The sequence below is a fragment of the Eschrichtius robustus genome, chromosome X (genome assembly GCF_028021215.1).
Source record: "Eschrichtius robustus isolate mEscRob2 chromosome X, mEscRob2.pri, whole genome shotgun sequence".
Taxonomy (NCBI): Eukaryota; Metazoa; Chordata; class Mammalia; order Artiodactyla; family Eschrichtiidae; genus Eschrichtius; species Eschrichtius robustus.
In genome coordinates, this window is record NC_090845.1 from 14,159,518 (window position 1) to 14,173,552 (window position 14,035).

Here is a 14,035-nt window from a genome sequence, read left to right on the forward strand (position 1 = left end):
AAAGATCAAGCAATTGAACGGTGAGGTGAAATAACCTTTGCCTCTCCATTTTTCCATTACCCATCTTGTGCCTGTCATTTTTTCCCCCTTCTCTGGTTTCAAAATGCACTCTTTTGAACACACCCTGTATTTATCGCCCATCTCCATATATTTTTAGTTAATGTTTCATGAGAGTATCTATTGGTGGATTTCATGTTTCCCACTGCAGGTTTACCCTCACGCTTGAGTCCACAGGTAAAGAGAAAAATAAGAGACGAGAGATGTGACTTGCAGAGGTGAGCAAGTGAAAATGTAAGAGGACCGACGGGGTGTTTTTCCCGTTCTGTTAGCGTTTACCACAAGCCTAAGTTCTGACAACAAGCGGCACTGGGCCTGTTTTAATCAGAGGTCTTCCCTTGAAACTAGAGATTTGTAGCCTAAAAGACTGTTAACCAACACTGTTCCAAATGTTTTTCTTAGAGTTCATTTTATATACACACATGCTCACACACACGTGTGTTCATATATACATTTCATGTGTTATATACAACATATACTATCTCATACAATATATACTTGTTAAAATCATATAGTTATATTGTTATTAAGATCACATATAATTATTAAAATCATTTCTTCAACAGACTCAAGAAATAAAACAACTGCCATGTTGATTTTAGTTCACAGGTGGTAATTTGAGAGAACAGATAATTTAAGATGCTATTTCAACAACTGGGGAGATGTGAATACGGGCTGTGATAATGGCATTGTGGTTGTGTAAGAGAATGTCCTTGTCCTTACGAGATAAGATGCTGAGGTATTTAGGGGGTTAGTGTCTGGATGTCTGTAACTGATTCTCAAATGGTTGGGGTTGGGGGGGTCGTCCATAGAAAGAGAAAGCAAATGTGGAAATGTTACCGATTAGTGAATCTGGGCGAAAGGTGGGTTGGTATTCATTGACTCTTCCTGCAAATTTTCTGTAGATTTGAAATTTTTTTAAAAAGGTGTTGGAGGAAAAAGATATTTCATGACTGTTCAACAAAAGCCTTCTTCCTCCCAGGTAAGACAGAGCATAAGTATAAAAACCTGAGAAATTCTCTAAAATCTTGATTAAAATACACTGCCAAAATCAGAACATTTTTGTGTAAATCTTACAGCTAAAAGCAAAATGCCTATCTTTACTCTAAGAAGTGAGTTAATACAGAGTCAGTACGGATGCATACCAATGTCAAATAATCTGCAATAAAAGCGAGAATAACATACACAAGACAGCTAAGGTGCATGGAATGATCAGGACTCAGGATTGGTGGGAGCTTTTAAGGAACTCTATATATAAGATTTCACATTTGTTCTCCAAGGTAAATAAGGCCTTAGAATTTTAGAACTGAAAAGCCTCAGAGAGAAATACAGTCCAATATTTTAATCCTGAATTTGTCTGCAATGTAACAAAGGGCCATAGAAAACTAAATATACAAAAGGTCCATAAAAAGTATGGACATATACAAGTATTTAAAAGCTGATAAGTGCTTTTAAAGTTGATCTGGAACCCCCTTTTGTGAGTTACAATCAGTATCGGATCAATGTTCCCGGGAAATATCCTAATTCTTTCATGGAACTCTTTCTAAGAGAAATAAATTTAGTCTCCAATTTTAAATCCTGGCAGTTCCAAAAGTTTGAAGTAATTCCAATTGAATAAAAGTAAGTCAAGTGTTTTCACGAGTTTTTAGAATGATTAACAAAATAGATTTGGCAAGGAAAAGCAATAAGAAATAAAAAGCACATATGTGAACAACAAATAATGAAAAAGTTGAAAAATGACCATGCTATTTGGCGATCTTGCTTTGCCAAATGAAACCACAAATTATTGTGTATCTTCCCCCGACTTCTTAAACCTGCTTCTCAATGATATTTTATTCATTCATTCAGTTACTCAAAAATTTAACCACCTAGGGACTTCCCTGGTGGCGCAGTGGTTAAGAATCCACCTGCCAATGCAGGGGACACGGGTTCGAGCCCTGGTCTGGGAAGATCCCACATGCTGCAGAGCAACCAAGCCCGTGCGCCACAAGTACTGAGCCAGTGCTCTAGAGCCCGTGAGCCACAACTACTAAGCCCGCGTGCCACAACTACTGAAGCCCACGCACCTAGAGCCCATGTTCCGCAACAAGAGAAGCCACCACAATGAGAAGACTGCGCACCGCAATGAAGAGTAGCCCCTGCTCGCCGCAACTAGAGAAAAGCCCGCACGCAGCAACTAAGACCCAAGACAGCCTAATTAATTAATTAATTAATTATTTTTAAAAAGTGGATGTTTATTTAAAAAAAAATTTAACTACCTTATATGTACAAAACATCAGAGGGACTTCAAAGGCTATAAGGCAATTCTTTAAACTATGTAGTATTTGATTATCTATTTCAGCATTTTTTTCTTGATGTGCAGAAAATTATTTTTTTCAAGCCTAAATATGCAACTAAATTGAAAAAAACCAACCCTCCATATTTGAGCTTTCTGAAATGTGAACAGTGAGCAAATATCCTCGTTCCACATTGTAGGGAAAATATAATCTAAGGGGTAAAGGATCCAAGCTTATACTTGGGACTCTGAACCATTAAGCAACTGTTGAGGTGGCCCTTTATTGGATCTTGCCCTTAATTATGAAGCTCATGCAGTCTTAGGCTTGGGTTTCAAAAATCATTAATAATTACCCTTAAATGGCAAACAAAAGGAAAATTTCCTAATCAGGGTGGCGTATCTGTAAAGACTATAAAAGTCGCAGGATCCTGCTCAGCTTCTCACACTCCTATTTGATTCTTCCAGCTGCCTCACTGCTGGACGACCAGGTAAGTGTGATTTTAGTAGTACCTGTAGCTGCTTCTGCTTCCTTTCAGAATGGTGTGAAAGATCACGGTCTAGAGAAAAAGTGGGTTTGTGCCATCTAAAGATATTACCAGTAACTTAAGAGGCTAGAAGCTGTGGTCAGGTTTCTTCAAGACCACAGCCTACAGAGTGCAGAGTAGGTACCTAAAAAGTGAAAAATGTCATAATTACTAGTAAACGTATTTGGCTCCAAAGACTATCTTCTAACAGATGTACTCTAAAAACAGACATTTAACAACCTATTTAAGATGATTATTTTTAAAACACGTTTTCAGTCACTGGTACATTGTGATTCCCACAGTTCCCGCCCCCTCTCTCCTCCTCCTCCTCCTCCTCTTTATCTTCCCCTCTCCCCTTTTCTTTATTCTCTCTCACCTATGCCAAGGAAACAGCCCAAAAGCACTCAACTCCTGCTGGCAATCATCAATAGAAAATACTTCAGCTTTTTGGTAAGTTCGTTTCTTTCCCAATTTACAGGACACCAAAATGAGTACAAACAAGTTTCCTGAAGAACTGAAGAGCATTTTTGAAAAATACGCAGCCAAAGAAGGTGATCCAAACCAGCTGTCGAAGGAGGAGCTGAAGTTATTGATTCAGACTGAATTCCCCAGTTTACTGAAAGTGAGTATACCACCACAGAGCCCGCTGATGGGGCGGCGATGGTGGGAAGGGAGGGGAGAAGAGAGGAAAGGACGTGGGGAGAGGCTGAGGTCCGCGACGAGACTGATCAGAGCTCCATCTGAGGCAGACCGCCTAGCAGCCCAGGCATGGGCATCACCGGAGGGAGGGCACTTGAATGTGTGCTTTCCTCCCCTGAGGGCAGGCCACATTTCAGAAGGCAAGCTCCTAGAAAGCATGGACTACGCCTTCTATTGCCCACAGCCTTGACACAGAACTCCCCGGGACCAGCCATAGTAAACAGAAGCCATGATCGCACGCTTACCAAGCTAGGCCTGGAAGACCCGCAGGTTGCCAAGCAAACACACTAAGGCCTTCAGCCTGGATTCAGCACCCCTGTGCCAGGCTTTAGGAAAACAACGAGGCCTGTACGGTTATAGGAGTTGGACCTGGATGTGCTCCTCTGTTATAGGTAGGATCTCTCAACTAGACCAACACTTACTTGGCAGTCTGTTAAGAAAACCGGCTTCATGCTGATAAATTGCCCTCTGGCGACACCCATTTCTATTTCAAAAGCATTTACATTTGTGTTAATTTGTGTTAAGCACCTAAATTTGTGCTAATGAGCAACCACGCGTTTCTAAACAACTTTCAGGAAAGGATTACATTTCCTCAGCCATAAAGTTTCTGATCAAAACCATCCCAGAGTTATCAAAATCAAAATCCATCTAGAGGCAATAAGGAATAGGGAAAGGTTGATTCTCTTTGCTCCAATACATTTTCTTTCCCTTGGAACTAAAAACCATCTTCGAAATGGAAGCAACTGTGCAACTACCTGTTACATTTGACTTGGTCCCTACTTAGCTCTAACTTCAGAATTTGGTTCTCAGTTTTTAACCAGAAATGTCCCTTCTGCCAATATGACATGTGAGAAGGTTTCTAGTTTTAGTTAGTTAGTTTAGTTGCTGAGGTTTCTGTTTTTAGTACTAAAAAGTGAAGTATCTGAATTCGATGACCTTATAATCGATATTTTCTTATAGTTAAAATGTGAAATAACTTAAAAAGTTAAAGGTACTAGCAGAAAAATAGACTTTCTAATTAAAAATAAAAACCAGTGTTTCTGAGAAAGATTCAACTCTTCAAAAAACTCTTAAATTTTTCCAAAAGGAAGAAAAATAATAATAGGAATAATAGAAAATAATAAGAAAAAGGAGAAAAATAATAATCTGACAGGAAAGCCTAGGCAATCTACTCAAACAAGTTGTTTTTAAATAAGGTAAGATTGGTGAATTTTTCTGTATTTTTCTATATTTTATGTATTTCCTATAAAAAGCACATATGACTTTTCTAATTTGGATAAAGGTAGGAAGACTAATGGTAAGTTGTGAAAAATCTACTTATCAAGTCATGTACTGATTATATTTCCATATGGATTTCTAAGGTTTTCTAAACTATACTCTGTTTACATCACATCACCTTGTATGGTTTAGAATCTAGCAAATGCTTCAGGAAAACAGTGCTTGGTATTTATAAAACAGATGCTAAATAACTAACACAGTTTGGTCTTGTGAGCATAGCTAAGTGCCAAGTGTCTTTAAAGGAATCTTAGGGATTAAAGCATACCTTGATGTAGAGATTTGTTGCACAACAATGTGAACATACTTAACGTTACTGAACCGTATACTTAAAAATAGTTAAGATGGGGAATGTTATCTTATGTGTTTTTTACCACAATTTAAAAACAATTTTTGAAGCTGACTTATAAACTGAACTGTGATTTCAATAGGTTTCCTGGGTACTATTTTGCCACAGAGACTCCTAACCTGAAAGTCAGAGTTGTGATGGCTTTAAGATTTGAGTTTTACGGCAGTGGAGGGGCTCAGTACAAGTCTCCCTGAAATATGCCAGTTTAGCATGAAGATTACTTGGAACTAAAAGCAATCAAAACCCAAAGATTCAGGGAAAGCTCTTTACCTCCCACTCAACTGCCTAAATTTACACTGCAAAGAAGAGAGCTCTTCTTTTACCAGGAAGAGAGCTCTTGCTAGAGATTCCTTTTTTCCTAAGAAATGTATCTGTATAACAGGCCAAACTTTTGTTTTCCAAACATCTCTGCCTACCTGTGAATGGCCTTCCTTCCCTTTGTAGCCTTAGCCCAGGATGTTATATAAGCCTCAGTTACCTGGCTGCCCTTTGGGTATCATATTTTTATGGGGTACCCTGTACATATGTAATTAAACTTGTTTTTCTCCTGTTGATCTGTCTATGTCAATTTAATTAATAGACCAGCCAAAGAACCCAGAAGGGAAGAAGGGAAATTTTTCCACCCCTATAGCAGAGACAAAAATTAATCCTGCTTAAGTCACTACAGGAATACCAGTAGTCAAAAGGGAGTTGAGCTGAACATGATCTGATGTAACAAGCAGTGGTTCTCTGAGTAGTCAGTACTGCACCAGCAGCATCAACACCGCCCAGGAACCTGTTGGAAATACAGATTCTCAGGTCCCACCCCAAGCCTAGTGACTCGGAAGCTCTGGGAGTGGGACCACCCATCAGTTTGGGTTTACTAAGGTCAGCAAGCCCACCTGGTGATTCTGACGCATGCCAAAGTGTAAGAACCACTGAGCCAAAGTCATCCTGCATGGCATGGCAGTGGGCTGCAACCCGGGGTTTGGGAAAAAACTAGGGTGGTTGCTAATTAAGGGGTTGAGCTCTGGAGTCAGTGTTTGAACCCCAAGCCCTCTACTTACCAGCTGGGGGCCCTAAGCAAGTCAGCGGGTGTCTCAAAGCCTCAGTTTCCTCATCTGTAAAGTGGATCTCCCCCACACGGCAGCTGGGAGAACTGCACAGGCTAAGGAAAAGCTTTGGCATGGGGCTGGCCCATGGCAAGCCTAGGATCACATGCTGGTCCAGCTCTGGGGCTGGATGCCAAACCAGCTACCAGGGAAACCTTGGAGCAGGGCCTCTCGGCAGTCAAGTAAAGCCCTGGGACTTCTTTTCAAAAGAATGATTTAGATTTAGTTTACATAGGAAACCAGTTATTTTAAAATACACATTATCAATTTTAAAATAATAAATGTATGATATAGTTTTTTTTTAAAAAAAGGGTAGTCAGTTCTGTGACATGAAGCAATACTACAACTAAAGTTGGTTTTTTCATCTCTATCAGTAACATGTGACTGAAAACTCGGCTGCCTTCTAGGAACGCAGACCCAGTGTCTCTAATTTCGGAGAATGTGCAGCAGTAACTGCATCATTTTCTCTCCTCTCTTCTATCCCATCCTTTTTGTCTAAAACCAGGGTCCAAGCACCCTAGATGACCTCTTTCAAGAACTGGACAGGAATGGAGATGGAGAAGTTAGTTTCGAAGAATTCCAGGTGTTAGTAAAAAAGATATCCCAGTGAAGGAAGAAACAAAATAGATCACTCTAAGAACCGGAAGAAGAGTGCCTGGGATGTGGCCCTATTCTGTACGAAACCACCATTGTCTCCACTTAATTCTTTGCAATTGCAATGATCAAGCAGTGAGGTCTAATTACTGAATAAAGAAATCCTTAGACATGTCTCACCTTGTCAAGTACTGACCCCTGTAGCTTACTAGATTTGAAAGTAACCTTAATTTGATGCATCTAATTTATAGATTTATAAGGAAAAAAAAAGGCCCAGAATAGTTCCATGATCTTGACCAAGACCACATAGATGGTGGCGGAGAGTTGGAAAGAATTCTGACGAGTCAAACCAACTCCCTCCCGCCACTCGTCCACCAGAATAACCGCTCCCTGCTCTCCCTCCGCAGCCACACAGGGCTCACATCATTCCCAACATCAACTCGTATTTCACTCTAGTCAATGCCTAGGGAGAAACAGACTTCATAAAACAGACACTTGTCTTTAAAGTCATCTCCCAGCACCGGCTGTGCCTCTTGAATCAATGACCCTTTGGGGGAGCAAAAGGAATGTATGTCCAGAGAGTCAGTTCCATTCCATCATTGAGGGGATGGCCTTGGTTCTAGTATGTGATATGGAAAATAAAAGGGACAGGAAGGCATAGGGCCCTCCAGCTCTGGCATCCTGCGATGCTGGGATGCTGGGTATCTGAGAAACAGCTAGTCCTCAAGTTCTACTAGTTGAATCCAGCTGGGGGGAGGGAAAGAGGGAGGAGCGCGGGAGAGGAGTAACTTTCTTCTGCCCCTTACCAGACAGTTAAAATGGCAAAGTCAAATCAGTCCAAGTTGGCCACGGCAGCCCACCACAGCAGTGCCCAGGCAGCCAGGTCTTTATCCTGACCACCACTCTCCCCTCCTTGGAAACACCCACAAATCATCAGCACTGCACCCATTCCCTTTGACCAGCATCTCAACCTTTCTGTTCATCATCACCTTCCTAATGAGCCTTGTTAGACATTTTTTTCCCAATTGCCCCTCCAACGAAATTTTAATTCCACGTATACATTGTGTGTATACCTGTTTATGTACCACATTCATATCTGCGCTTTAGACATGGTGTAAGATGGTTTTTTGACCCACCACCGCCCCTCAAAAGCAATTTTAACCCCTGTGGTGTAAGTACATAGGGTAGCAGGTCCCCAGAGGAAGAAAACCAGGCAGGGCTTTCTTGACATAAGAGAACCCATTTTTGGCCTAAGCCATTTTGTGATCTAAGCCTGGCCATAATGCTTGTCCTTGAACAGGTCTCAGTAATTAATGACCTTAAGGAAACAATGTAGGAACAAATGACTGTTATCAGGCAAGAGAAGTAACAAGAGCAAAGATAATACATCAGTTGTAAAGACCCCCAATTCTGTTTCAGCAGTAAAGACTAGCCTGAAGCACTCAACCACCAGATCAACTGGAACCTAAGGGATGATAATGTTGACCTCTTCTGACCCTTGTGACTTCAATCAACTAAAGCTTGGACTGTGTGGACTACCCAAGCCCCTTCACGAACATGCATGTACCCTTAGCTTAAAACTTGCCCAGTTTTCAGGGAGACACTGCTTTGGGAAAGATCCCTGGTGTTCTCCTTACTTGCTATAAGTAATAAATCCTTCCTCCTCCCATTCTTTGGCTTGGTTGCATCTTTTGGTTCAACACCCACGAAGAGATGAACCCAGTTTTTGGGTAACATTGGGAGCAAGAGCGCATGCCTTTGAACAATGTTTTTCGATGTTTTTATTTTTAACTCATGCTCTAGAGCCAAAATTGCCACACTTTACTTTCTGTAGTTGACATCAGAAAGATATGGGATTATTTCCACTTTCAAAATGTAGGAAATGACAACACTGAATGGTTTTAAAACTACACAAGCCCTCCTGAAGATTCTGCTATGACCTTACTCTCAAGCTGAGAATCACTGCCTGAAAAGTACTGCCTCTGAGTCAGTTTTTTTAACCTAACATATTTGAAGTGTGTGCTGGGTATGTCAGTCAAGTTGGCTGCTGTAATTATCCCAGTAGTTTCAACTGTGCACTTGAAGGCACTCCAAGGTGGGCACACACCCACTCCCCACCTCGTTCACCCTGTAGGGGAGCAGAATTTGCCCCCCTATGTCTCTTTGGCATATTAATTCTTTTAAGCTGGTTATTTTCTAAGAAACAGCAGACATGGGAGAAACGCTGAAAACCAAGTAGAAGTTACCCTTTTGTAGGAAACATTTACATGCATAAGGAAAATCTCCATTTGTAAGGGTCTCTCCTTGACTGTACCAAGAAGAGGATGACCAAATCTCTAGAAACTTATCAATGGAGAAGGCAAAGGCTTACATCTGCATGAAAAGCTCACCCTTGTTTACCGTGCTTTTCCTGGTCACCTCCCATAACTGACTCCCCACCACCCACACCCTCTTTTGTCTTTAGCCAAAGATGGTATTCAAGGTGAAAGCCTTCTCTCCCATGTATTCATGTTATTCAAATTTTGTGTGATTTTCTCCTGTTAATCTGTCTCATGCCCATTTAATTCTTAGACCAGCCAGAAGAACCTAGAGGTAGAGGAAAATGTCTTCCTCCCCAACAACCCACAGAGTGGGCAGGGGGCTGTCCATCGGCTGAGGAGTTGCATCTCAGACAGGCAAGTCCTGGTGATGTAAGAATCTAGAACAAGGCCAGCCAGGGTGGCCCAAAGTGGGCCAGGCATAAATGAGTTAGGCAGTAGATAGTGACTTGAGGGCAAGGTGGGGGGAGGTCATATATTTAAATTTGCTTGAACATGAGCTAAAAAAAAAATCTCTGAAAGGACACAAAAGAAACTGAGGCAGGAGACAGGTGGGCTCCAGGCTAGGCATTTACAACTGGCATCCTGTTCATATCTCCTGGGGTGAGAAGAAGATGAGCTCCAGGCCGGACATTCATTACCAGCCCCCGGTTTACATTTCCTGGGGCAAGAGACAAACGAGCTCCAGGACTACATATTTATGACCAGACTCCTGTCTATATTTCGAGATCTACACCTCGATATAAGAAACAGGAACAGGGTAGATAACCGGACACTGGACACTTTTATGGCAGAGACAGAGGGGCTAAACCCTGTTAAAAGATCGAGAGGTCATACATTTCCCATCCTTGGGGCAAGGGAGACACTACGCATGCACAAAAGCCTTCACAGGGTCAAAAAGGCAGGAGACGCCAGACCATAGTAAGTCCTGCTACCTCCCTCCCAGAGGCCTTTGCAATGAAAGCCATCTTGACTGAGGGGTGCGTGTACACCCAGGGGAAGGTCCAGAGACAAATTAGCCATGGGGTCAAAACAATACGATTGGCCAAGAAGAAGACAAAGACCCGGAAGACTGCCCCCTCATAAAGGATTTAAACTTCCCAAAGGCACGACTCTCGCGACTCTCTGAGTTCGCCTGTGCATCTTTCCGCATGTACTCTGCTTTTCCAGTAAACTTTTCACTTTTCTCTTTACCTTCTGCCTCCTCGCCTGAATTCTTTCTTGACAAGGCAGGCAAGAACTAGGGACCCAGGCCCTAGCTGCTGGCCCCTGTGGTCCAGTGGTTAGGACTCCCAGTCCGGGAACTAAGATCTTGCTTCCAGCTACTGCTCGCTGGTGCTTGCTGCAAGCTGCTGCTTACTGACGTCTGTGTCCAAAATCAAAACTAGTATCAGTGGTCACATGTTGGGATGAAACTGAGTCCCCCTAAAACTGAATTCCCCTGCCGAGTTTATGATTAACCTCTCTATTAAAACCTTTTTTCCCTTTCTCATCCCCTCTGACCTCAATCCTGTGCCAACTGAACAATGATCAACCAGTCAGAGGACTAAAAGTGCTCTTGTCAATAACATCCTTAACATACTCAGGTTGTTTCTCCAGGGCAAGATGAGCTAACAGACCGCCCCCCTCCCCAGGTCATGGAAAACCTGGCCAAAGACTCATAAACCTTAGGCATCCTGACTCTTGAAACTGCGATTAACAAATGTCACAAGACAATGATTAGCCCCACCTTCTTTGTCCTTCCCCTTTAAAAACCCCGTAACTCGAAGACCAAATTGGAGGGGATCTGAGGCTCACTTCCCACTCCCTTGCTTGGCACCCTGCAATAAACCCTTACTTTGCTGCAAATACCCGCTGTCAGAGTTTGGCTTTCTGAGCAGCGAGCACTCAACCCCTTGCTCGGTTTCAAGGAAAGGACTGGGCAGATGAGGGACAGAGGTGTGAAAGCCACTCCTCACTTCATATTTTATTGTACATTCTTGGTTTTTCAACCCTGTAAATGTGTGTCCCATCAAAAAGAATAAAAGAAAATTTTAAATAAAAAGAAAACATTTGTAAAATACCATATTGTTGCTTTTCATAATGAGCCTCTTTTCACCCTCTTTCTTATTTGGAATAGTCAGAACATACAACCATCTAAATTTTGGGAAGTGCATTGGAACCTGTTTCAAACACTCAGAAATTTAACCAGAAAAAAAGAAAAATGAGTTCTAACCCTTCCATCAAGAAACAAAGGAGATTTTTATACACCATGAGGGAATGTTTAAACACAATCTGTATCATTCTAATTCATACAAGAGCATTCTCATAGTATCAAAAGCCTTAAACATTTCTAATGACTAATTATATTCCACTGTAGGGATACCCCTTAATGGTCTCAACTATTTCCCCATTGTGGGGCATTTAAATTTCTGTCATTTCTGATTCTTCTAACTAATGTTATAGTGAATACCTGTTCACTTCTTTGTCAACATATCAGATTCCTTAGGAGAATTTCGGAGAACTAAATGTCTGAGCCAGAGGGTATGAATATTTTTATGCTTTGTGAAAGAGACCACCTAGTTGACTTCCAAAAGGTAGTATTGATTCATATTGCTACAAACAGGCAGGAGAGCACCAACTTCACTCCCCAGACAGCATTCATCAGTCTCATTTTAACTACTTCATTAATCGCAACAGTGCATATCTTTTATTATTTCTGGTTTTTATAGGAATCCCCCACTACAGATGGTACCCAAATTACAATGCTTCAACTTTCCATTTTTCAGCTTTAAGATGGTACGAAAGCAACGTGCATTCAGTAGAAAATGTACTTCAATTTTTGAATTTTGATCTTCTCCTGAGCTTGAGATATGCAATATGATCCTCTCGTGATGCTGGGCAGTGGCAGCCACAGCTCCCCATCAGCCGTGCGATCACGAGGGGAAACAACTGATACACGTACAACCATTCTGCACCCAGACAACCATTCTGTTTTTCACTTTCAGTACAGTATTCAATAAATTATGAAACAGAGCAGGACCCCGCGAGGCCCTCCTGGGTACAAGCCCCTCCTTGTCTCCTGTTGCTTGTTTGTAGAAAAAGCTTTTGTCTCCTAGGCCTTCCCCAGGTTCCAAAGAGCAGACCCAGTTAATGATTAGAGAAGCGGAAAATGCAGAAACAAAGGGAAGCAATCAAACAAGAAAAGTGCTAATAGCTTAAACAATAGAGTCACAGGACTCCTAGTTCCTCCTGAAGGGATACAGACAACAATCTGATACATATCTTTGAGTTGTTCTGCAGAAACTAAGTGGAAGATGTTGACTACATGCTGACCACAAGCACAAAGACCCCAGACTGGTTGGAACCAGAAGACTGATGATTGAGATTCCTGAAACACCACCCTGTTACCTCACCACCAACCAATCAGAAAGAATGTCCATGAGCTGATCAGGCACCCTACGACCCTCTCCCATAATGTTGCCTTTAAAAACCCTTGCCTAAAAGCCATCGGCGAGTTTGGGTCTTTTGAGCACTAGCTGCACATTCTCCTTGTTTGGCACCCTGCAATAAAAGCTGTCCCGTCCTTCACCACAACCTGGTGTCAGCATAATGGCTTTGCTGAGCATCGGGCAGGTGGACCCAAGTTTGGTTCAGTAACAATTTCATGAGATTTTTAACACTTTATTATGAAATAGGCTTTGTGTGAGATGGTTTTTCCCAACTGTGGGCTAATGTAAGTGTTCGGAGCACATTTAAGGTAGGCTAGGCTAAACTATGATGTTCAGTAGGTTAGGTGTATTAAATGCATTGACTTCCAATATTCAGGACATAACCCCATCATGAGTCAGGGAAGATATTTATTCTCCCACTGAGTTTATGGTTGGGTACTGTTTTGTAAAAGATATTCTTTCTCTTGTTTGAAGTACCCTGTCAAGTTTGTTATGAGATTGTGAGCACCAGGGTGTAGATACTGTACACTGCCTATTGAGTGTCTATGGTGACACTCTTTTGTTTGATCAATATGATGTGTTAATCAATTTAATTCCCAGGATAAACACACTATCCATTCATGACTGATTATCCCTTAACACTATTAAATTAGATATTCTAATATTTTATTTAAGGTTTTTACATCTTTATTAATAACCAACAGTAGTCTATAGCTTGGAGTTTTATTTTTTGTTGTATGTGCTTTCTTGAGTTCTAATGTTTAGGTCATGCTAGCTTCCCATTTTTGCCTATGTTTTCGATCTCAATCAGCCTCTCACAAAGTAAATATACACTATCTCTTTCAATTCCAACATACGTAAAGCACCTACTACAGGCAAGGTATTATACGAGATGCCATAAGAGATACAAATTGTCAGACCTCTGAAATCCTAAGTCAGTGATTCTGAGATCAGGCGAGAGAAAGGCTTAATCTAAGAAGTAGTATTTCAACTGGGATTTGTAGGAGCAACGTTGAAGAGAACGTGCAGAGAAGGGGCAGCACTGGGCATTGAAAAAGAGAGGAAACACATCAAACAAACATCATGTTGTTAAGAAGGAAGACATTTTCCTCTACCCTTATAAGGTCTTCTGGCTGGTCTAAGAGTTAAATTGACATGAGACAGATTAACAAGAGAAAATCAAAGTTTAATAACATGTATACATGGGAGAGACCCAGGAAAACTGAGCAACTCACCAAAACGGCCAAAACTCTAACCTTAAATACCAACTTCAGCCACAGACAAGAGGATGTTGAAGGTGGGGAGAGTCAATTATGGGAGGTGACTAGGAAAAGCACAGTCAACAAGGGCAAGACTGTGATGCAGATTTGTGCCCTGCCTGAAGTCTTTTCTCCCCTCTCATCCCTCTGTCTCCCACGCCAG

The 14,035-nt window shown here is 41.6% G+C and overlaps 2 protein-coding genes across 10 annotated transcripts in view; one reads left to right on the plus strand and one right to left on the minus strand.

The window, feature by feature from the left end:
* CTPS2 (CTP synthase 2) overlaps positions 1–14,035 on the minus strand; it is a 129,924-nt gene that overhangs the window by 51,265 nt on the left and 64,624 nt on the right. The gene's annotated exons all lie outside the window — the stretch shown is intronic.
* Positions 2,706–8,526, plus strand: S100G (S100 calcium binding protein G). 2 transcript variants are annotated; one of them, XR_011072257.1, is made up of 4 exons: positions 2,706–2,820; positions 3,335–3,478; positions 6,776–6,945; positions 8,287–8,526. XR_011072257.1 is itself a non-coding variant. In XM_068533230.1 (3 exons), exons 2-3 carry the CDS (start codon positions 3,344–3,346, stop codon positions 6,878–6,880), a joined length of 240 nt encoding a protein of 79 aa, XP_068389331.1. In that variant the 5' UTR covers positions 2,706–2,820; positions 3,335–3,343; the 3' UTR covers positions 6,881–7,040. The 2 variants fall into 2 exon arrangements, 1 of the variants encoding a protein (XP_068389331.1); XM_068533230.1 differs by lacking the exon at positions 8,287–8,526 and having other exon boundaries at positions 6,776–7,040.

Coding starts and splice junctions, on each gene's coding strand:
- S100G (XM_068533230.1), top strand. CDS start 3,344: ATGAGTACAAACAAGTTTCCTGAAGAACTGAAGAGCATTTTTGAAAAA. Junction 3,479..6,775: donor AATTCCCCAGTTTACTGAAA/GTGAGTATACCA, acceptor GTCTAAAACCAG/GGTCCAAGCACCCTAGATGA.